Source organism: Cyprinus carpio, chromosome B1 (assembly GCF_018340385.1).
Source record: "Cyprinus carpio isolate SPL01 chromosome B1, ASM1834038v1, whole genome shotgun sequence".
Taxonomy (NCBI): domain Eukaryota; kingdom Metazoa; phylum Chordata; class Actinopteri; order Cypriniformes; family Cyprinidae; genus Cyprinus; species Cyprinus carpio.
Window position 1 is genome coordinate 17,589,175 of NC_056597.1, and position 23,068 is coordinate 17,612,242.

The 23,068-nt window shown below is 35.1% G+C and overlaps 2 protein-coding genes across 6 annotated transcripts; both read right to left on the bottom strand.

The window, feature by feature from the left end:
• Window positions 1–166: 166 nt before the first annotated feature.
• Window positions 167–4,422, bottom strand: LOC109090623 (sialic acid synthase-like). The gene is made up of 6 exons (XM_042716797.1): window positions 4,192–4,422; window positions 3,383–3,598; window positions 2,485–2,584; window positions 1,700–1,854; window positions 1,299–1,565; window positions 167–608 (listed from the first exon to the last, which is right to left on the bottom strand). Exons 1-6 carry the CDS (start codon window positions 4,321–4,323, stop codon window positions 399–401), a joined length of 1,080 nt encoding a protein of 359 aa, XP_042572731.1. The 5' UTR covers window positions 4,324–4,422; the 3' UTR covers window positions 167–398.
• An 875-nt stretch (window positions 4,423–5,297) lies between these two features.
• Window positions 5,298–22,289, bottom strand: LOC109090612 (bifunctional UDP-N-acetylglucosamine 2-epimerase/N-acetylmannosamine kinase). 5 transcript variants are annotated; one of them, XM_042716808.1, is made up of 14 exons: window positions 22,124–22,289; window positions 16,015–16,038; window positions 14,252–14,460; window positions 12,627–13,081; window positions 12,344–12,496; window positions 11,902–12,114; window positions 11,586–11,673; window positions 10,594–10,804; window positions 10,018–10,065; window positions 8,897–9,026; window positions 8,598–8,819; window positions 7,354–7,536; window positions 6,212–6,328; window positions 5,298–6,123 (listed from the first exon to the last, which is right to left on the bottom strand). In XM_042716808.1, the coding sequence occupies exons 3-14, from the start codon at window positions 14,419–14,421 to the stop codon at window positions 5,888–5,890; spliced, it is 2,226 nt and encodes a 741-aa protein (XP_042572742.1). In that variant the 5' UTR covers window positions 14,422–14,460; window positions 16,015–16,038; window positions 22,124–22,289; the 3' UTR covers window positions 5,298–5,887. The 5 variants fall into 5 exon arrangements, with proteins under 5 accessions (XP_042572742.1, XP_042572737.1, XP_042572741.1 ...); XM_042716803.1 differs by lacking the exon at window positions 22,124–22,289 and adding an exon at window positions 19,050–19,230; XM_042716807.1 differs by lacking the exon at window positions 16,015–16,038.
• Between the last annotated feature and the right edge of the window lie 779 nt (window positions 22,290–23,068).

The window sequence follows — 23,068 nt, forward strand, 5'->3', positions numbered from 1 at the left end:
GTGCTACCATGACACACACACATAAAAAAATTAAATCACTCACATACTCAAAACAAGCAACAATTCATGGTATTACCCAACTAAATCTGTAATTTCTATGGATAGTAATAAATCCCTACACATTTTTGATTCCATTAATTCACCTTTAAAATAAGACCGATTTCCATGGTTTTTAGCTCCATTATTTATTCAACAGTATTTGGCAAATAATAACCCATAGAAACAGAATTCATGGCATTTGTTGTATTGTTGCATTTGTCTCTGTCTGCCTATCAGACAAGACATAATGCCATTTTAACCGTGGTTCTGCAATGATGCATTTAATTTAGGCTAAAATATCTCAATTTCTTTCCAGTCTGATGAAGAATGACAGACGGAGACAATGGAGACGGTTTTCCTCAAGCTTTGGCTTTCTTGCCGTAGTTGTCGACTGCATCCTCAGTGACGCTCTCATCCTCTTCGATGTCTATTGTCACTTTCTTCCCCACCAGCTGGAAGATGTGTTCTGGAGCTACACCCTTAGGTTCTGCTACTTTCACAGTCAGCATGTCAAGGGTCAGTTCTGTACCTTTCGGGATGGCTGTCTTGGCCACCACAGATTTCCCAAGCTAGAGAGGATTGAAAGATGTAGAAGAGGAATTACAGGAATGTTTTGACAGAGCAGATTACTTGATGACAATGTGGTTGTGCTGTTCAAAACAAACATCCCACCAACATAAAAGAGAAGCAGCAAAGTTGAGGAGTAGTTATACTGGGTAGCCTATGCATAAAGATGATGGTTAAAAAAAAAAGAAAGAAAGAAAAGAAAAAGTTAAGACGGGATGTTTTGGAAGGAAACAGGGCAAGAACAGGAATGCAGTGGCAGGAATGCAACATAAAAAGGAAAGAGAATGGAGCTGTAAAACAGATAGGGTTCAAGCAGACACAGAAAGTGCTACAACAGTACAAATTAATTGAAATGAAGCTATGTAATGGAAATCTTAAACAAAAGCTAAATAGAAATATTTATTTAAAATGACAAAAGCACACAAAATTACTTAAAATTAAAATAAATATTTAATAAGTAAAAAAAAATACATTTAATTAAATTAATTAAACATTATGTAATTAAATTAAAATATTGTTAAATACTATAATAGAATATAATTAATATTAAAATAACACTGATGTAGCAACATTTTTAGAGTTAGTACATCTGAAAAATAACCCCTAACCCTAAATATGAGCAATAGTAATAGTGATTCTTGCTTCTTAACGCCACATATGTCATGATGCACTTGCACTGGTTCTTATTGTACCTTATCATGGCATGGCCTCTCGCAGGGCAGCATGCGTTTCACCCCAGTGCCTAAAGCTCTCTCCACAGTGCGGATCGATCGCACCAGCTCAGCCAGCTCTTCAGGCTCCAGAGATGCCGCATGATCACTGCCTTTCCAGGTTTTGTCCAAGGTCACGTGGCGCTCTACGACCTTTGCTCCCAGTGCAACTGCCCCGACTGTAATGCTGATCCCACTTTCATGGCCTGAGTAACCAATGGGAATGTCTGGAAATTCTTTTTGATATTCCTGTAGGTTGGGGGAAAAAAAGTAATATTAGAAAAAGGAAAGTGCCGACCATGGTGATCCGAATTTTGATACACGTGCTGTACTTGAAATAAATAAAACGGATTTCTGAGTGTGTAAAGCGCTGGTTTCTTTACCATGATAACCCGCAGGTTGACATCCTCAGGCTCCAGGGGATATGCACTTGTGCACTGCAGGATGCAGAAGTTCTGGTTGTGTTCCTTTACAGTTTCATAAACCCGGCGCATGGTCTCCATGGACTGCATTCCGCTGGACACTACCATGGGACGTCCTGAACACACACAGACAAGCATCAGAAGTTATATTTGTTTCATAATTAGTTTTAAGAGTGAATTATATATTTTAATTAATAATACTTATAACCTATGCTTATCACAGATGCATGTATTTGATGTATTAAATAATTATTGTAAAACAGTAATACTCTGAAATATTTTTTTTATTTAAAATGTAAAATTGTCTACTTTAATATGTTTTATATCATGCTGCTTAAAAATTTGTGAAAACCTGGATAATTTTTTTTAGGATTCGTTGAGTAATAAAAAATTCAAATGAACAGTATTTATTTGAAATAAAACTATTTTTAACATTATAAACATCACTTTTGAATGTGCACAGTAAACATTAATTTCTTTTTCCGAAACTTCTGAACAGTGTGTGTGTGTGTGTGTGTGTGTGTGAGAGAGAGAGAGAGAGAGAGAGAGAGAGAGAGAGAGAGAATATATTTAATATTTTTATTTATAAGTGGTTTAAAAATAAATACTAGGGGGATTCACCAAGAACACTAGTAAACGTCTTTAAGATATTTAGTTTTTTTTTTTTTTAAAGGTTACATTTTATTGATTGTTTGTGATAATAATAATAATAATAATAATAATAAATTGAAATATAAAAATGGCACCTTTTTGGGCAGTTTTTTTGAGGTAGGGGAAGTTGTTGGTGTCTCCAGATCCAACTTTGAAAAAAGGCACATTGAGCTCGTTCAGGAATTCTACAGCCATCTTAAAGAAAATTGAAAAAAAATACTACTATTAACATACATGGCATTCTTGGTCATAATATGTGTCCCTGGACCACAAAACCAGTCATAAGGGATTTACACATCATCTGAAAGATGAACAAATAATCTTTTCATTGATGTATGTATTTGTTAGGATAGGACAATATTTGGCCGAGATACAAAATTTGAAAATCTGGAATCTGAGGGTGCAAAAAAGTTGTCCAAATGAAGTTCTTAGCAATGCATATTACTAATCAAAAATTAAGTTTTGATATATTTACAATAGGACATTTACTAAATATCTTCATGGAACATGATCTTTACTTAATATCCTAATGATTTTTGGCATAATAGAAATTTACATTTATGCATTTAGCGGACGCTTTTATCCAAAGCGACTTCAATCAGGCTAACATTTTTTTACCTAACAATGTAATAATAATTTAATAATAATCATTATTATTATTATTTAGCAATAATTTTGACCCATTCAATGTATTTTTGGCTATTGCTACAAATATACCCCAGCGACTTAAGACGGTTTTGTGTTCCAAGCAGGGTCACATATAGGAGCACATCAGCATAAAGCATCACTTCCCCATGGTGCTGCTACAGTACTTTTGTAAGGGGCAGCTGTAATATTCACGACTAATGAGAAAAATAACAACACACGTGACTTTTGGTATTTGATGTAATCAGCAGGCTCTGTTATCTTTCCTTGCTATCGGTAACCCTGAAGCCAAAAGAAATAAAATACAGATGCTAGTCTAACAGTCTGTCACTAGAGTCACCCGCTCACCTCGTCCATTCCGGACGCAGTGAAGAAGATGCCCACTTCTTCAGCGTACTGCTGCAGCTCTCTGTACTGCTCGTGGCTGAACTCTAGATGGCGCTTGTGCTCTCCGTATGTTTTTCCCCAGGAGTGTTTGGAGGTGTACGGCCGCTCCAGGGCTTTCTTATTGAACTTAAACTCCAGCTCACTCTTCTGAAACTTCGCACAGTCTGCCCCGCAGTCCTAATATAGAAGAGGAATAGTTATTTACAATAAATCATATCAGAAACTATGTAAAATAACGAGACCTTAAAAGTAATGACAACAGAAACATTTATAAATAGTTTTATAAAAATAGTCTTACAATATAGTCTTATACTGTATAGTATCTTATGATATACTGATATGGTGTATTATTATAACATCTTTAATTTTTTATTGAATAATTCCATTGTAAACTGAATGCAGAGTATATACTCACTGCTTTCTTTCAGAAAAGAACCCAAAATCGGTACAAGAACTAGCACTTGTATCTATTAATAATGTGTAAAAAGTATTACTAAAGATCTTAATAAGCAGGTTTATGGTGTAAAAACTTTAAAGATATTCTACGGCACACTTCCAGAGTGTAAGGAAGTGATTTGAGAAGCAGTTCTTCTGAATTAACATTTCCAAGTAGCCTATTTTATGTCCGACATGCATGCCCAAAAAAATAACATGCATGACCAGTCCCCGAAACAATTTAAAAAAAATTCCAAAACATATTTTAACTTGCAGGCTCACCGCAAATAATTAATGTACAGTACCGATGTTGATTAATACAAATAAACCCGTACCTTTGCCATCTTGATCATTTTCTTGGCGATTTCAATGTCTCCCTGATGATTCTGTCCGATTTCTGCAATAATGAAACACGGGTTGTTCCCTCCGATCATGCGACCGGGACATAACTCAAATTTAAGGGGCATTTTAAATCCAGATACACAAACACAGCAAGAAACGCTTCAGAACGGACAGGAGTGAGTCAGTCTCACACGCATCAAAAGCTGGGATGAAAGAGCCCGTGGAACTTCCGGGTTTGTTAGTGGACACGCCCATGCGTTTCAAAATAAAAGTATTTAAATATAGATTTTTCATAAAAGACTGAACGCTTATTATCCAACATCTTTTATGGGGCTCTTTGTTAAATAATGTTTTAACATATAAAGTAATGGTTTAACCTACAAAAAATTCGATAAGTATTTTAGTCCAGGGGCAAACATAAAAACATATGGCACATTTTGTGTTCTGTAATGTGTGGCCTTCTTATTTAGAGAAGTTGTATTCACATGTATCGAAGTGCACAGTTGTATTTTTTTTTAATGATTTACATTTAAAAAAATCTACCACAATAATAAATACATTTACCACAATATATAATATATATATATATATATATATATATATATATATATATATATATTATTATTATTATTTAATTTTTTTTTAAACAGCAGCTTTGATAGCAGGACATTTGCCTTTAGGTGGCTTAGCAGAGGATACCCGCTACCAGCTAAGCACAGCAAAGTTCTGCCAAAGGATATGCAAATATGTGTCATTACAGGTGTAACAATACAATAAATCAATCAAATGACTAAACATATCATCTGAGAAGAATGAGAAGGGTTCAAACACTTAAAAACTTACAAAGCTTAAGAAACCAAAATGATAGTATTTGCATTTTAAACATACTATATATATTCGTACACACATCATCATCATCTATCATTATATATCAATCATTATCTATCTATCTATATGCACGTGTGTGTGTGTGTGTGTGTGTGTGTGTGTGTGTGTGTGTATTTATATAAATAGGAATATTCTGCAAATATGACGCCGTCTTTCATCAATATTTAAGGTTTCTAAGTGCATTGCAGGATATATTATTAAAACAACTCACTGGCAATAAAAGTATACTTTATTTTCAATAATTTTTAATGTACATATTAGGTAAACGATTCTACGGGTTCTGTGATTCAAATTAAATATTAAATTACTTTAGACATACTGGACAAACATTTTTCATTCATTCATACAGGCTGAGTGAACGAATACAATAAAACATATGGTGCCAAAAACACAATAAAGGCTTGGCAACGATCAGCATAAGGCGCAAAGGAGAACGCCACTGCACTGCCTCCAATAAAAAATACAAACAACAGAAAGCAAGATAGACAGAATAGCTGATGAAACCACAACACTTTCTTATAGCAGCCTCTCTGTAACAAATACCCCTTAGTTCCACTGTAAAAACAAATTACATAAAACCATCCTTCATACACTTCAACCATTCTTCAAAATTAAAAAATCTTTCAATAGGCAAATGATCCCAAATAATATAGCACCTAAATGTGACTATAGTACAAACTAGATGAATAAAAGTGTTTAGGTCAGGCTTCGAAGCCACTAGGATCCTAACAAGGACATAGCACATGGTTGGCCCTCAGTCTTTAAGTCTGTAACTGACTGGTTCCTGGTCTTCGAGCTCTTTCAGTAGGTGCGGCGGGTGGTATAGTCCAGTACCATACTGGCGGCACCCAGCAGCGCAGGATCCTCGAGCTCAGACACCATGACCTTGGTGTCCTGCGCCGAGAGGAGAGCGCGCTGGCTGATCACCTGACGAACGGGATTCTCATAGTGCGCCGCCAGGACACCAGACAGGATCACCAGAGACGGGTTGATCATGTGCAGGATGTTCACGATGCCCAAACCCAGAGCAGTTCCCGCTGTTAGGGAACAGAAGTGAGGCTGTCAGTGCTTTTCTTCACTACAAATCTGCTCAGAATAATGTATGTACTTGAATGTGCATCTTACCGGTGTGAAGAACACTCTCGGCTTTGGAGTTGCCGAGGCATGCAGCATCGATGAGATGAATAGCATTCACCTGTTCTTTATTATTCACAGTCATTCCTTCCATCAACAGCAAGTCCTCTGTCATTAAACATCAAAGAAGCATGTAATTACAATGTTTTACTTAAACTTGGTAACAATTGTTATGCACAACTCTTCTATTGCAAACCCAACCTTAGGAGGATACTATTATTTACGGATTCTGAATGAAACCATAAAAATCAAGTCCTAGTTTATTAATTTTAGAAAAGCTTTGAAACAACTAGTTTCAAACTAGAAATCAAATGTTGCTAACAAAATTAGCAACTATCCTGCTTACTATTTTGAACTTGTTTAATGGGACAATAATCTTAAATTATTAAACAAATTTAAATTAACTACTGTGTACAGTATAATTAAATGTAAAACAAAAAAAGTATTTATTTTGATACAAAATCATCCATCATTTCAACTTCTCAGAGTAGCAAAAGCTGAAAAGAAAATAACAGGGATTTGTGGGAATTTTTTCTTTCAAATAAAATCACAGAAAGATTTTTTTCATACACTAAACTAAGGTTCTATGTTACTTCTAAACATCTAAAGCATGCATTAACTTATTTTATTAATATCTATCTATAATATTCTAATACTATAATATTAAAATATGAAATATAAAATATAATTCTGTTATTGTAACTAATGTACTGCTTATTGTTAGTTAATGCATTAATGGGACATTATTGTAAAGCAGAAATTCAAATAAACTTTCACTAAAATAAATGAATAAGACAGAAAAAAGTCAGTAGGTGTTTCTACTTTTACGCCACATTGTTGGCTAGCATTCAGTGTGATTATTCTGCCATATCAGGGCTGGGTCCATTTTTGTCTTTAAAGAATGAACAGATAAAGGTGGTGGAAAAATATGAGGCTTGAGGAAGAAAAGAATACAAGAAGTTCAGACAAATACAAACAATAGTAAGGGTTTATATCACTGTTAACTGTAACGTTTTACAGGAATTCAAACCAGTTTAACTGGTCACTATCAACTGAAAAAGATATGCTTGAAAAGCTGAAGCATTTTGTGACAGAGTGGGCGAGGCTGATAAGCAAGTTTTATTCTGTCTCACCGTCATGGAGTCTCTTGGCTTCTCTCTGCAGGGCGAGACCTGATGAGTAGGCCTCTATGCAACCGTGACTGCCACACATGCACTCTGGTCCTTCCAATGAGACCACGATGTGTCCCAGTTCTGCCGCGCAAAACGTGCTGCCATGGATCAGTTCATTATGCTGGATTATACCACCTCCGATTCCTGCACAAATAAACACAAGGCAAAGCTAATAACAGGCAGAGTCACAGAAGTCAAATAGTAGTAACAATTAGATCTATTTCAGTCTTTATTTATGCAGTGACATGGCATTAGATTCGTTTCTAATTACTTATATACAGTAAACACAACTGTATCAGTTAAAGAGAAAACCAATATTTCTCAATGTTTTCTGATTCATTCCCAGAAAAAGATGTAATATTTAATGCCCCATGACCTACTATATATATAATTAACAGGATACAGTCACAATATTTGTGTGTAATGCAAAATAATGGTTCAGAAGTCTTTATAAGAGTTGGTATGATATGGTAAAATACTGGTACTGGTCAAATCTAAGTAATCAAGCATAAAAGTTACTATCAAAAGGTAGGTAAGATTTTTTTTATTTTTTTAAGGAAGTATATGCTCACCCAGGTTGCATTTATTTGATCAAAAAGGGTAAAAACAACAATAACATGACATTTTATTACAATTTAATGCAGATGTTTTATTTTTTATTAATTTTTGAATGTAATTTATTCCTGTGATGGCAAAGCTGAATTTTCAGCATCATTACTCCAGTCTTCAGTGTCACATGATCCTTCAGAAATTATTCTAATATGCTGATTTGATGCTCAGATGTGCTGCTTAATATTTTTGTGGAAACCAGATCAGGATTCTTTTATTAATAGAAAAAAATAAATAAAAAATCTTTCTGGCCCCAAATATTTAAATGGTTAAGTACATAAAAATATACACATTTACATTATTAATAGTATGTATAAAATCTAATATCTTTAATATAATTGTATTACATCTTTTAAATAAAGAGATTTCAGCTGTAGCCTTTTCAAATGAAAAAAAGCAGGCATATTTAGCACTGTTTCTCGAGAATTACCTTCTAAGTGTACAATAAGATTACAGTAACCTAAATAACCAGTGTGACCAGTCTGTCAGCTGTCATTCCACTTTCTGTCAGGTCTCATTCTTTGCTTTATCAAACAAAAGTGAAAGCCCACCACCCCTAGCAACTAACAGAAAGGGATGTAATAAAGGGAACGGACCGGTTCCAGTGATAATGGTGACAAAGTTCTCTATGCCTTTCCCATGACCAAACTTCCTCTCAGCAAGGGCAGCGCAGTTTCCATCATTATCCACCCAGACAGGGAGATGAAGTGCACTAGAAAGAGGTGTACGGATGTCCACCGAACTCCACTCGTTTATTAGCTTAGTAGAGTGGAGGACTATCCCATCTTGTGGGTTCACACGCCCCCCTGTGCTCACACCTGAAAGAAATAGACAGTGAATGAGTGAGTGAATTTACAGACACATAGAAAAAGAGCTGGGACAAACGCAGACATACCGACACCCAGGATTCTGCAGTTGAGGTGAACGGCGTCAGCCATGGCCTGTTTGCACATGGTCAGTATCAGCTCTATCCTCTCCTCAAACGTCTTGGGATTCAGCTGGATATATTTCTTAACCACTTTTCCCTGAAACACAAGCACACGTTTACAAGATGAAATCCTCAATATCTGACACCTGATTTCATTTCTAAGGAAATGTAAACAACAAACAAACAAATATCAAGCAACAAAGACAACCAACTATTAAACCATCACAATGAAATTCTGCAGGAGAAATTACATCGTAAATTACTTCACCTTTAATTTCTTAGCTCAATCAGATTCAAAAAATTGGGATCAATCAGAAAGTCTATTTTTTTTTTTCGAAATAAATTAATACTTTTAGCAAGGATGCATTAAATTGACAGTAAAATGACAATTTTCTTTTTCATCATATATAAGAAAGTATCACACAAAATTAAGCAGCAAAACTGATAATATTAATAACAATTATTTAAAAACATTTCCTTGATTAAAAAAAAAAAGCTTTTTAAATAAGAGATGTTTCTTGAGAACCAAATCAGCATTTTTGTATTTTTGATCAAATAAATGCAACCTTGGTAACAACCATGAGAGACATTTACAGACTCCATACTTTCGAACAGTAATTTTATGCATGCAAATTAAAAAAATATATTAGTGCTGTCAAACGATTAATCATGATTAATCACGTCCAAAATAAAGGTTTTTGTTTACATAATATATGTGTGTATACTGTGTATATTTATTAAATAAATATATAGAAATAAACACACATACAGTATATATTTTGAAAATATTTAGATATTTTATATTATATATATAAATATATTTAATATATAAACATAACATATTTTTCTTAAATATATAAATGCATGTGTTTGTATTTATATAAACATAATAAATACACACAGTATACACACATATATTATGTAAACAAAAACTTTTATTTTGCATGTGATTAATTGCGATTAATCGTTTGACAGCACTAAAAAAATAAATAAATAAACAGCATAATAATAATCTCTCCTTGCTTCCACAGATTGAATTATTTTTTGCTTTCCTAATATTGATTTGATCATTTGTCATAAACTTGTACCTCTCCATCACTCTGACTGGAAGTATGGACCCTGTGATAGCTATAAACCTAAACCAATAAAACACATTTAATAAAATTTCAGCATTTAAATATAGTTGGAATTTACTTCATTATTTTAGACTGCTTGAGAACCAGTATGATGTTTATAATGTTTATGAAATAACAGGTGAATATATAAGCCAAAACGATTAATTGGCTGATAATTGGCCATTTTGAGATTAATATAAATATAAATTAATATTTTCTTTTAAAATATTTTTAGTGAATGATGAGTAATATTGTAAAATATGTGGCCAAATATTTAAACTGCACTATTCACATACAGAAAGAGCTGATTACACAACCTTTCTGATCAAACCTGCCGCTGTTTGTTTTACAATCAGACTTTGTGTGCGTCACATGAATGAAATATTAACATAAGTGCTGCATATCCTGCTGCATAAAACACCTCACAGTCTGGCACACACATCCTGTCATAAGCAAACACAGAAGTACTGAGAACGTAGAGCATGTCTTGCATCTTCTAGAAGATGAACTGGATCTGAACACCTGACTCCAGAGGTTTTCTCTGCATACCTTCATACTGATGATGGCGACACGAAGGTTGGTCCCCCCCAAATCTACAGCAAGAGCACTCTGGGTCTCCAAAATGTGGTCGATATCTTGAGAGATGCATTCCTTCACTGATGGGAAACAGAACTTTTTCTGTAGTGGCTCAGAAAGGTCAATGGTCTGCATGAACTTCAAGATACGCTGGACTGCATTTCCATCACCGTAGATCTTGGAGCTAGCGGACAGAGCCAGAACACACAGGATATGTTCAGGGTTCGAGTTCACAGTTACGTTACATTTGAGTTATCCAAGAATGGCCAAAAATGAGCTGACTGATCCAACCATAACAATATATGTAATCAAATATAATTATTAAATAAGAATCTTAACTTGCCTTGGCAACTAACTGAAATTAAAATAAGTTCTTATTCAATAATAAAACTTTAAAATTATAAACAAGCTTAAATTCTATATTACAATCAGAGTTTTTTAATGAATACTATTAAATATTAATTGAAATATATTTATGTTTATAACTATATCAAAAACAAACTTAAATAAAAAATAAAAAAAATTAGAAATGTTGCCTTGACAACTCAGGAAAATAAAATAAGTTTATGTTGGAATGCTAAAATTGTACTAAAATTACTTTTGTAAATTAAATTGGTACTAATTACTACCACTAAACTATAATGGAAAAATACATAATAAAATCCTTAATAGAAACATAAAACAAAATAAAAAACATCAAAATAATAAAAAATAATAATAATAAAATCACAAAAATAAAAAAGGAACAAAATTCCTAAAACTTAAAATAAAAATTAAACTGACAACTGAAAATACTAAAATAATTGTATTATTATGAAATACTAAAAAAAGTATATACACACATAGAGAGATATAAATATATAGATAGATATACAGTATGAAAGAGAGAGAGAGAGAGAGAGAGAGAGAGAGAGAGAGAGAGAGAGAGAGAGAGAGAGAGATAATAAAATGAAACAATTAATTACCAGGGGTAGCGTTTTCCAAACTGCAGCTCCAGGGCATGGTATATTTTATTATGCGTGTCTGCATCTCGCACGTGTAGAACATTTTCCCCTATTGCCAAAAAAAAACATGGATTGGTAAATATGATCCATCAAGACAAAAAAAGAGTTTGGGCCTGTTCAGAAGAATAAACATGCCATGCTGATTATTAAGGATCCTGTACATCATGAATGGAAAAGAAAAAACACTATAAAGGGTACAGAAGAGTGATCATATCCTGCCACAATGCTTCAATTTCATCTGTAAAGGTCAGTCATTCATATTCATTACTAATCTGACCAGTTTCTCGGCCCGTCTGGCGAGTGCCCAGGTTAATGACAGGTGTTCCGAACGCTCCGGCCTCACGAACTCCACAGCTGCTGTTCCCGATCATGCAGCCGGCGTGTGCCACCAGCTGGATGAACTGATCGAACGGAACATGCTTCACCGCACGGAAGTTCGGATGCTGTTCGATTCCCTTCCGCCTCATCACACGAACCATCTCCTTACTGCCTACATGACACAAAACCAAAACAGACCAAACTCAAAACAAACCGCCAAACTGTTTAGTCTGTTTCTAAAGCCTTTCTAAAGTTATCTTACACCGCTGATAAAACCAATAAGGCTCACATAAAGCCCTTCAATCTGAGAGAACCTGCAGCTGTACTCAGGAAGCAAAAGTGTGTATGTAGAGTTATCAGTCACAAAAAGTGGGAAAAACAGAACAAGAGAAAGAGCTGACCTGCATCAATATTTGGGAAGAGAACGAGAGTTTTCTTGTTGAAGGAGATGAGGGCGTCCAGCATTAACTCATAGATCTTAATAGAATTCTTGATGTCTGTAGTAACAGGATGCTGCAGAGCTACTATATAGTCCTGTTCCTTCACAGCATCCCCTGTTTAAGAGATAAATAAAATCACATATACATAAAAGACAGTATTAGAAGTTTTTAACAAACTTTAAATTAGTCTTCATTGTTTTTCTCTAGTAACTGCCATCTCAACCCATTCCTCTTTAGTACATACCAAGCCACGACTTGATGATATCAATATAATAGTCTCGTTGGTGGGCAGAAAGTAGCTTGTCGTATGACGGGCAGCCAGCCAGTAATATGCGAGAGTGGTCTTCGCACATAGAGATGAGGTGTCTCTCTGCCGAGCGCGTGCAGACGGCGTGGTAGTGTGCCAATTTGGAGATGGCGTGACGAATGGAATCATCAATGGTGCCGCTCACTTCTCCACCTTCCAGGTGCAAAATGCGAATGTTCATTAGAGCCGCTGCTGTCGCCAAGGCCAGAGCGTCAAAACGGTCACCGTGAACGAGCAGAATGTCAGGGGCGAGACGCTGGAGTACGTCGGGAAGCTTCACGAGAGCAAGACCCACAGACTCCACCATAGCAGCTTCGTCCTCACCACGAACAATGGTGTGCAACTTAGAGCCGATATCAAACTCATCCTGTTCAATCATACGAAACGTGTTTCTGGGAAAGAGAGAAAGAATGAATCATTAATTATGACTTAGGGCTGCAATTAATGATTATTTTGATCATCGATTAATCTGACGATTGTTTCTAAAAATATATATTTAAAACAATAATTTAGCTTAATAAATTCATTTTAATCCAATATTAAAATTGTTATTGCACATCCTGTCAAACAAATTTGTTGTCAATTATTTTAATTGTTATTGATTTTAGCGATTCGTTTTTCCAGCCCTACTATGCATCAAAGAGCAAGAAAGATCCAACACAATTCAGTATGCAAATAAATTTAAAAAAGAAGACCAATTTGGATTCAGTATGCAAATATTACAATAACATCTTAGCTGTATGTTACAGTTAGAATAGGGAACATTTTCAGTCAGTTTTCAAATTGTATCATTTTATTTTTAGTATAAAGCATTAAACAGAGAAAGGATTTAGAAACTAAAGTCTGAGTGGTAAGAGACAGCATGTTGTCCATTTACAGTACTTTGAAAAAGAGAGTCTTTGCTCCCTGTAGGTAATGTCAAGTTCACATGACCCAAGGAGGAGTCAAGACTGGTTTGGCTCCACTAATAATATGACAATGGCTTCTAGCCACCATCAGCAGCCCACTGTGAGAGCCAAGCTCCCACCGTCAAGAGCTGCATTCCAACGTTTCCATGGCAACAGTGAGAAATAGAGCTGATTCATGTTCTGAAGCTCTCAATCCCAGATGAAGACAGAGTTACTGGACCTGTGGCTTATCTCGCTCTTTATATTACTGCTATGAGACGTTATCACCTAAATAACAGTCAATACAGATCAGGATCAGATCTGTTTAAAGGAACAGTTTACCATATATCATTTACGCACCATCATGTCACATTTCAAACCTGTAGGACTTGCTTTCTTCAATGGAACACACAGAAACCAAAAAAACTGTTTGTCTGTAAAATGAAAACCAGTGGGGATCAAAAGAACTTTGGATCATACCGACTTTCAATGCATGCACAAAATACCTTCTTTTGTGTTCCATTGAAGAAACAAAAGCATTTCCGTTTTGGAACGACAAAACTAATTTACTTAGAGTCATGATTGTCAGCTGCTCTGATATGTAATAATATTCCTTAAACAATTTAATGTAGATCAGTTAAACGACTTATGATCAGCATAATCTAGCAGTCTTACCCGTAATCGTCAATGAGATGTGAACCCAGCACCACCACCTCCAGGTCAAAGATTTCAGGGTGAGACTTGATGCCGAACATGATGGGTGCGAGTTTAGAGTAGTCTGCTCTGTTACAGGTGGCCACGCACACGCGTAGTTGTTTCTTCAACCTCTTCTCCGATTGCTCCATCTTCGGCTGTGCTTTCTGTGTCCTCAGATAGTAAAGTTCCTAAATGAGGAACATGATTACAAATGTATACAGTATTCTGATAATGTATAAAGAAGAACGAATATGCGAAATCACTCACAGCTTAGTCACACTTTGGAAAAAGTTACAACTAGGTATGTTCATTTCGGTTATTTTTCCTAAAAGACGCTCATTAACCGATTATTAACCGTTAACCGACAAGTAAACAAATAAATACGCCTATACAAGAAATATATTTTTACTTAAATAACAAATTAAGAAAATGAACGAAAAACGCTGTTTCGGTTCATTTTTGTGCTGCACAAAATGAAACCAGACGGCAGAAAGCAGCATTCGATTTTTCTTTAGGCTTATTTTACACACAAAGATTTTTTTTTATTGTGAATGTACACAAATAAAGGCAAACCATTTACAATTCCCATTATCTTTATGACTAAAAGGAGTAGTTGCTTACACTGTTTATGACTAAAAGGAGAAGTTGCTTCCACTGTTAAAAGGAAAAAATTCAAGTGATTGCGCTGGCGCCGTATGCGCGCACAGCCTGTTCATTATCATAATAAAATAGTCAGTCAAACATAAGAAAAAAAAACTCTGCTCAGTTTAAATATGTTGTAAAATCTGTGTCATATCACAGTATCTGTGTTATCACCGTACCACCGTGATGTTATGCAAAACATTTTTGTTTTATGTGGATACTGGAACGTGAGGGAAGTAGGCTACATAATAAATAATAATTTGGCATTCAAATACATGGCGAATACGGAAACATTTGATTTTGTGTCGAATGAGAGACCCAGCGTTGTTTCAGTTTCAATTTTAGCCTAAATTAATTCGTTTTGGCTTGCTGTTTATATTGCTATAACTTCTGAAAGGCCTATTTTTAATTCTTGTTCTTTTCTAAATACTTTTAATTGAAAGGATTTGTTGTGGAGTAAGGGGAACTAAAATAGCCTAGCTATGTTTACAGTTTTAATGCGTCGGCATTAGGTCTATTTCTGAATGAAATAATAAAGTGCAACTACTTATACGCGACTTGTGGGGTTTTTTCTCTAAAAAAACTAAAAAAATTTATACGCCTAGCCTATTTTAACCATGCAGCAAACCTTTTTAAATATTTTGATAAATTACTGAAAATAAATAAATGACTTTTTAAACCGTTTAACTGATTGTATTAATTGGTCAAAATTCTTAACGGTCGATTAACGGTTAACCGGTTAAAATGAACATCCCTAGTTACAACATAAGTGAATCATTAAAACCAATAGTTTATTTAGTGCCATCCTTCCACTAAAACACATAGTCCCTGACATGTAAACTAATGTTAATAGATATTATTACAGTACATTGAATTTCAGCACAGCTTGAACCCTGTATTGACCAATCATCATCCAAGATTGGAACTTGATATGTTTCACTACCGTGCAAAAGATTGGAGTTTGTATACACATAAAAAATTCCAAACCTTTGCTTGTATGCTTAAATAAAATAAAAAAAAAACAATGATAATTCTATTGTAATAAATCAGAGCAAGCTTTTCATGCCAGGGGTTTCCAAATTGAGAAGGATTGTACTTACATGAATATTCCTGACCTGAACACTCTGAGGCATGAAAACAGAATAAGAAAAGAGGTATATTTTGCTATGTCACTTTATAGAGTTACTGCAGCACACATTGCTAAACGCTTTCAATGCCAGAGGACACCTTCAAACGCTTGTACCTTGTATTTGGACATTGACCATTTTAAAGACTTCAAACCTGTTATACAGGCATTAAGTAAACAAAACTGGAAAGTAGCAGAAACAAAGTACATGGAATATAGTGGCTACGGTTATGAGTGCCAAAGTCCCACTGCATTACAGGGAAATCTCCAAACCTGCCAAGACAAACTATATTTAACTGTAAATCCTGACACATTAAATAACAGTCAGAAGAAAAAAAGTCAAATTTTTGGAATGAAACAGTTCACTGAATATTTATATATATATATATATATATATATATATATATATATATATATATATATAAGAAAATCTTTTTGGTACATAAGGCTTTATGGCTCAAGTAGTATGACATTGGGAAATACGGAGCTCACAGAAGGAAAAAAATATCTCTTTTTTTATTCAGGCTAAAAATGAGCAAAAATATGCAGTTTTGTGCAGATATTGACATTTATATAGCCAAAACAGAAGATGAAATTCTGATCATGTAAATCAATAATTTTATAGTAGTACAGCAGACTACTTGCATAACATACATATAAATATCAGTAATCACTCCATATCTCCCTTAGTAAGATGATTTTAAATGCATAGTTTTATGATTAAAGCTCTATATTTTGTATTGTGGAGCAAAACAAACAATGAATTGCTCAAAAGCTTGTTGTATCATATTTGATGGTTACATTTTTTACAGTATTTTTCTATAGATGAGTATGGATAATCCAGTACAACTAAGTTGCTTCAGTCAAGTAAATGTTCATCTTTAAAAAAATGATTATTAATTTATTAAAATCAGTAAATATCTCACAACAAAAAGATATTTTGTGAAGAAAAAAAAAAGTATTACTCCATCCAGGGAGAATATAACAGTAAAGCCAAAGCAAATGTTGTGGTTCTGATTTAAGCATTTTGTCTCATAATATGATTAATTCCAATATTTAATATCCAGTATTCAATGATATTAATATTTCCAGCCATTCATTTCACACTCAAAAGAAAACTATCTCAAACATGGAGGAATGCCACAAGGGTGTGTCTTGGGGCCAATGCAAATATGTTCAAGTTTGTGGCTTGAGTCGTCTTCTGTCACAAAGCCAAAGACAACTAGAAAATCAGGTCATGTCACTGTTTATTACAACTTAATTACTAAATACTACTATTAATATAAAAATAATAAATTATGACAAACTCCTTAATACAGCTCTTTCTCAAAGATTTTAGCCTTTTTATTCTTCATTTGAATCTTAGGTTGGTTACAGCAGCTTGAAATTAATTTTAATTCAGAGATCTTTATAATAGAAGTCTAAATCATATGTAAACCATTACAGTATGTTAAATGCGCTGTACACTCATAATTCAATATCATGTGCCACTGAGAAAAGTATAGTTGGTAAAGATACATGTTACAGTGATTTAATCAAGCTAGAAAACACAAACTGGTTAAACTGGACTAAAGGAACTGGACTACAGACACATGATATGAATGAAATAAACCAAAAGAATGAATGAACATTTTCAGTGTCTTGTGTGTGCTTCACAACAAATCTATGTTTGTTGCCAAGGTCAGTTCAAAACAATGTAGTGTACCTTTAAAAAGTTTAAGGTTGTTAAAGGGATACTCGATGTTTCATTTCAAATCAAAGCTCAATACACGTAGAAACAGCGCATCCTTGTGGCGCGGATGACACAGAAGAGCATACGCAGCATACGGTGATATGGAGAGACACAGAGGAGACTGTTGACAAAGGAATTTTTGAATTTGCTTACAAAAAGTGTTCCCTTCGCTTTATATAACACCAAGATTGCACGTCTGATGGCAGATGGACTATTCTGACGACGACTTTCATACTTTTTAAGGACCTTGACACTGTTATTTACTTGGCAGTCTATGGGACGGTCTCAAGCCTCCAGGTTTTCATTCAAAATATCTTAAATTGTGTCCCGAAGATGAACGGAGCTTTTACGGGTTTGGAACGACATGGGGGTAAGTGATTAATGACAAAATGTTAATTTTGGAGTGGAGTATCCCTTTAAGATTTTTTCATATTTTTTAAAAGAATCTTTCATCAGGGCTGCATTTTATGATTTAAACATGTAAAAACAGTAATGTTAGTAAATATCATTACAAATTAATTTAACTGTTTTCTATTTTAATATATTTAATCATGTAAAACAGATTTTTCAGCAGCCAATCACTCCATTTTCAGCAGATATTTCTTATTAATAATGTTTAAAACATTTATTGTGGGAGCTGGGTTTTTTTACCCAGGAAATCTTACATACCACAAACTTTCAATGTAAACATGCAGTAATCTTAACCTGACTTTACATCTACGAGTATAAGTTCTTCACACAGAAGAACCCTGTATTATAATGACTTATTCAAAGATTCACTCGCACGTGATTTTACTCTCATGGTATGACATGAACAGGGTCTCAGACAGTACAGTGTCTGTGCTCTATAACCAATAAATGTCTACAGAACATCTTCAGGGCCAACCCCCAAGCTTCCTCCAAAACTGAGGTTACAACATATGGCATAGTTTAAGGCAGTGCTAGGCCTTTTGGGAAATCTTCATCACTCTCACACTTGTCCTACTAGGTACTAGAGGGATTCTAGGGCACTGTCCATCTGTCCCACCAGCCTCTGTGTTTGTCATCTATTCCACATAAAAATAAAACCCAGAAGTCACTAATACCATTCTGACTAAGTGTCCACATCAAGATACTGAGAAACCCACCATGTTTCCAGCTCACACACTCATCATCCCTGCTAAGAGGCATCACAAGACTCTAGCTGCACCCTAAACATTACAAACGGGGGAGGGAGAGGGATGGACGCAGGCAGAAGGAGTGAAGAAAAGCAAATGACAAAATGGCATCTGACTCACGTGTGGGTTTATAGCATGTCCCTGCATCATGGTGTGTGCAGTGTTGTTGTTTTTTCCGCTGCTTTCTAATCAAACAGAGCCCCTTTGTAGCTGCTCTCCCTCTATTCTGTGTCTCTGACAGCCACTGAAGAAAAAAGGAAGGAGGACAGCAGCCCCCTGCATGCTTCACACAAAGCAGCTCTGGCAGGACCGGCCCAGGGGTGGGGACAAGACAGATCTTGCGCACTGATTGGCTGTTTGTGAGAGAGACGAACTGGTTGTGTCTCCGCCCCTTCATCCTCTCCACTCCAGGAAAGTTTAACATTTTAAGTGCTTAAAGGTGGGGAGAAGAGAAGGAAACACACGTACACACAACAGTTGGCAAGTATGTGTAGTGTAAACAGAAATATCCTCCTTCGTAATAATGACATCTTACTTCCTTTTAGCAGATGAATCAGAAACTGATGTACATCCTTTGTACATTCCTGCATATTACTATAATTCCAAAACACACTTTCAACATTTCAACTTTCAGAGGGATTTTTAGCTTTATTTTTTTAAACCAGCTAAATAAAAACATTTGTTGTTGTCTTTTTATATACAATATTATAATCAAATAATTATAAAACAAAAACAACTTTTTAGGGTATATTTTCAGTGGTATATTTGACCAAAGAATAGGTCTGAAAATATAAAGTAATACTATTTATTAGAATATTTATTAATTAGATTAATAAATATGTATATATGCATGTGTTGAATGTGTTTGTATTTAAATATAACTAACTTATTAATACAATAAATAATAATCTGACTTGACGAACTTATGACGATATGCAAAAAAGGTAACTGACAAAAACTCTTTTCGATTATTTCCTAATTATAGCTAAACAAAGAAATAAAACTCAAAATTGTCTACTCATTGTGCTCCAAAAAAAATGCCACGTCCTCAAAACCTGTGACTTCAATGCTCAGAGTAACAGAGCAGGTACGGCATGCTTCAGTATGTGACTGCATGTGCCTGCATTTCTTTAGCCATGCGTTTCTTTTCATCTGTTAAAGTGCGTTGTGTGCTGATTGTTAAACTTAGGTGTGGTGGAAAAGGATCTGTGTCTGTTTGCATTTCAGCTTTTACATCCTAAAGCAGAATTTAAGTGTCATACTGACAGTGATATATCTGACATGATCTGCACAGAGCTCCTGCTCCTTTATTTAGATGCAACAGCTCATTAAGGTACTATTTTCAATGAGTGCGAGTTTCAAAAAACGCATACCCAGTCTTAAAAAAGTTGAGTGAGGAAGAGATAAGCATAAAGACAACTTACAACATGCTGATCAAGACAACAGCTTCAACCAGAGGTGAGAGATGAGCAAAAAAATACAGATAGAGCTACTGCATGCAGTCTGTTCCCTAATGCTGTTTCACCCATACTGGAATAATTCACAATAATACAAATAAACATCTGGAACTGAGCCACATCTTTGTCAGCAGACACCAGGCCCATCAAAACAAAGGGAAATAGCGCCATCTACTGGCAGAACCAGAGACAAGCACCGCATCACAACAGACCCTCAGAACAATTGCACTGGATGAATGACAGTTCATGTAGCATAATACTGGCTTTCTACCAGAAATCATTTATAGCTTTATATATATATATATATATATATATATATAGATAGGATTTACAATCTAGCACGTGTCCAGGTGACTTAATTAACCATCAGCAGTCATAAATTCAGTCATAAAACTAGGCTAATAATACATTGACAGTGACATGACATACAGCCAAGTACCCATACTCAGAATTTGTGCTCTGCATTTAACCCATCCAAAGTGCACACACAAACCGTGAACACACGCCTGGAGCAGTGGGCAGCCATTTATGCTGCGGCGCCTGGGGAGCAGTTGGGGGTTCGGTGCCTTGCTCAAGGGCACCTCAGTTGTGGTATTGCTGGCCCGAGACTCAAACCCACAACCTTAGGGTTAGGAGTCAAACTCTCTAACCACTTGGCCACGACTTCCCCGTATAATAATACAATTAACCTCTTTACACACCAACCAAAACTGACTGTTTTCCTGACTCTAAAAAACACCAGAAGATGTGTGAACATGCCATAGTCCAGGAGGCATGAGGACTGCAGATGTGGCTAGAGAAATAAACTGCTGTGTCTGTAAGATGCCTGATTGTCCTTGATGTGGCAAACCACATGTAACAATGTGTCCCACCAGACATGTTCAAGAACAACTGATGAGTCTTGGTGTGAGAGTGGAGTAACATATCACTGCAAGAAATGGCAAATCTGGTGCAGTCAAGAGAATGAGATGCACTGTAGTACTTAAAGCAGAAACTAGTAACTAAATCCAGAAGAACTGTGGCAACATCTCCAAGGTGCTTCAAGAGACACTACTGTGAACATGATGTAAAATGAGGATGCTGTCAAAAATAATGCCATAAATAGATTTTCTTTATCAATTATCTTCTATTAACTAACTTAAATCAACATTTGGTGTTACCATCCTTTGCGTTTAAAGCAGCTTTTGCCCTCGGTGCAGTTGCGCATAGTTTTTCACATTTCTTGAAGCATCCTGGAGACGTTGCCACAGTTGTTCTGGATGGAGTCTCAGTCTCAGTCTCAGTTTGTTGTTTTTCATGTCAATCCAGAAAGACTGGATGATGATGAGATCAGATCTCTGTGTGGAGCACTGCTGCTGTCAGACAAAAACCTCACCGGATGGCAAAATGAATGTTTGGAAATGTAAACTGATATGTCCCACTGACACACTACAGCAAAAGATAGTAATAACTGACTTAAAACATATTTTAGCTGCTGAAAATACAATTTTTCAAATAATTTTGGCCACCACTGTATAAAGTCTGAATATCTGTATCATCCTTACTTAAATACTGACTACATAACTGACTAAATACACTACAAAGTCAGATGAGCTGTGAAATAAAGTTATTAATAAACGCCGGATGTCGAGACTGACGTACAGTAAAGGTAACGTGGCGAAAACTTGCGCGTGTGCTTTTATACACACTGCTACCGGCCCAAGAAATGCTAGCAAGCTGTGTTAGCACATTACTTACGTTGACACGATTATCTGTTGTACATTCCCTTGCGTGAAAACAGGTGTTATAGAATCGACTATACCAAATGCTGATAGTCTTAATAAATCATCAACAGAGGCAGATAAATCAGATATCCCCTAAACAAGGATAGAGCTGAGAGAAGATTCTTTCTCTGTTTCTATTGGAGGAGCAGTCTTAAGCTCACTGCTGACACCCACTGACAGGCATTAGGAACAAAAAAATAAAATAAAAATAATATATATATATATATATATATATAGATATATATATATATATATATATATATATATTTTTTATTTTTTTTTTTTTTTTTTTTTTTTAATGAAATGTCTATTAGCACAATCAATAACAAATATCTTGAGCATTGTGACTTGAAATAGAATACAATATTAACATGCATGGCCTATAACAAAACTTCCCTTATTAAAACACATTCAACTAAATATTACTAATTTAAATGTAGATTCTTGTAATATTTATTAATTAAAATAAAATCAAACAAACAAACAAAATATCTCTTAAAGGGATAGTTCACCCCAAAATTAAAATAACATCATGATTTACTCACCCTCAAGTCATCCTAGGTGTATATGACTTTCTTCTTTCGGACAAATACAATCAGAGAAAAAAATAATAAATTGTCCTGGCTCTTCCAAGCTTTATAACAGCAGTGAACGGGATTTAAGATTTTGAAGTCCAATACAGTAAAAGTGCATCCATCCATCCATCATAAAATGTACTCCAGGGGGTTAATAAAGGCCTCCTGAAGTGAACTGATGCGTTTGCGTAAGAAAAATATCCATATTTAAAATTTTATAAACTACAACCTTTAGCTTCCATTAACCATCGCACTTGTGTTCATGAGAGAGCGGTGTTCCAGCGGATGATGTATAGGACGTAGGCGTAGCGTAAGATCTGGTGAGAATATACTAGTCTTGTTTA

Excerpts from the sequence above, each read along its gene's own strand:
- LOC109090623 (XM_042716797.1), bottom strand. The coding sequence starts at position 4,323 with ATGCCCCTTAAATTTGAGTTATGTCCCGGTCGCATGATCGGAGGGAAC. Across the intron at positions 1,566-1,699 it reads TCAACCTGCGGGTTATCATG|GAATATCAAAAAGAATTTCC; the intron begins GTAAAGAAACCA and ends CCCAACCTACAG. Across the intron at positions 609-1,298 it reads AGAGGCCATGCCATGATAAG|CTTGGGAAATCTGTGGTGGC; the intron begins GTACAATAAGAA and ends AATCCTCTCTAG.
- LOC109090612 (XM_042716803.1), bottom strand. The coding sequence starts at position 19,079 with ATGATGCAGGGACATGCTATAAACCCACAC. Across the intron at positions 7,537-8,597 it reads CACCATTATCACTGGAACCG|GAATCGGAGGTGGTATAATC; the intron begins GTCCGTTCCCTT and ends TTATTTGTGCAG. Across the intron at positions 6,329-7,353 it reads AGCCAAGAGACTCCATGACG|AGGACTTGCTGTTGATGGAA; the intron begins GTGAGACAGAAT and ends GTTTAATGACAG.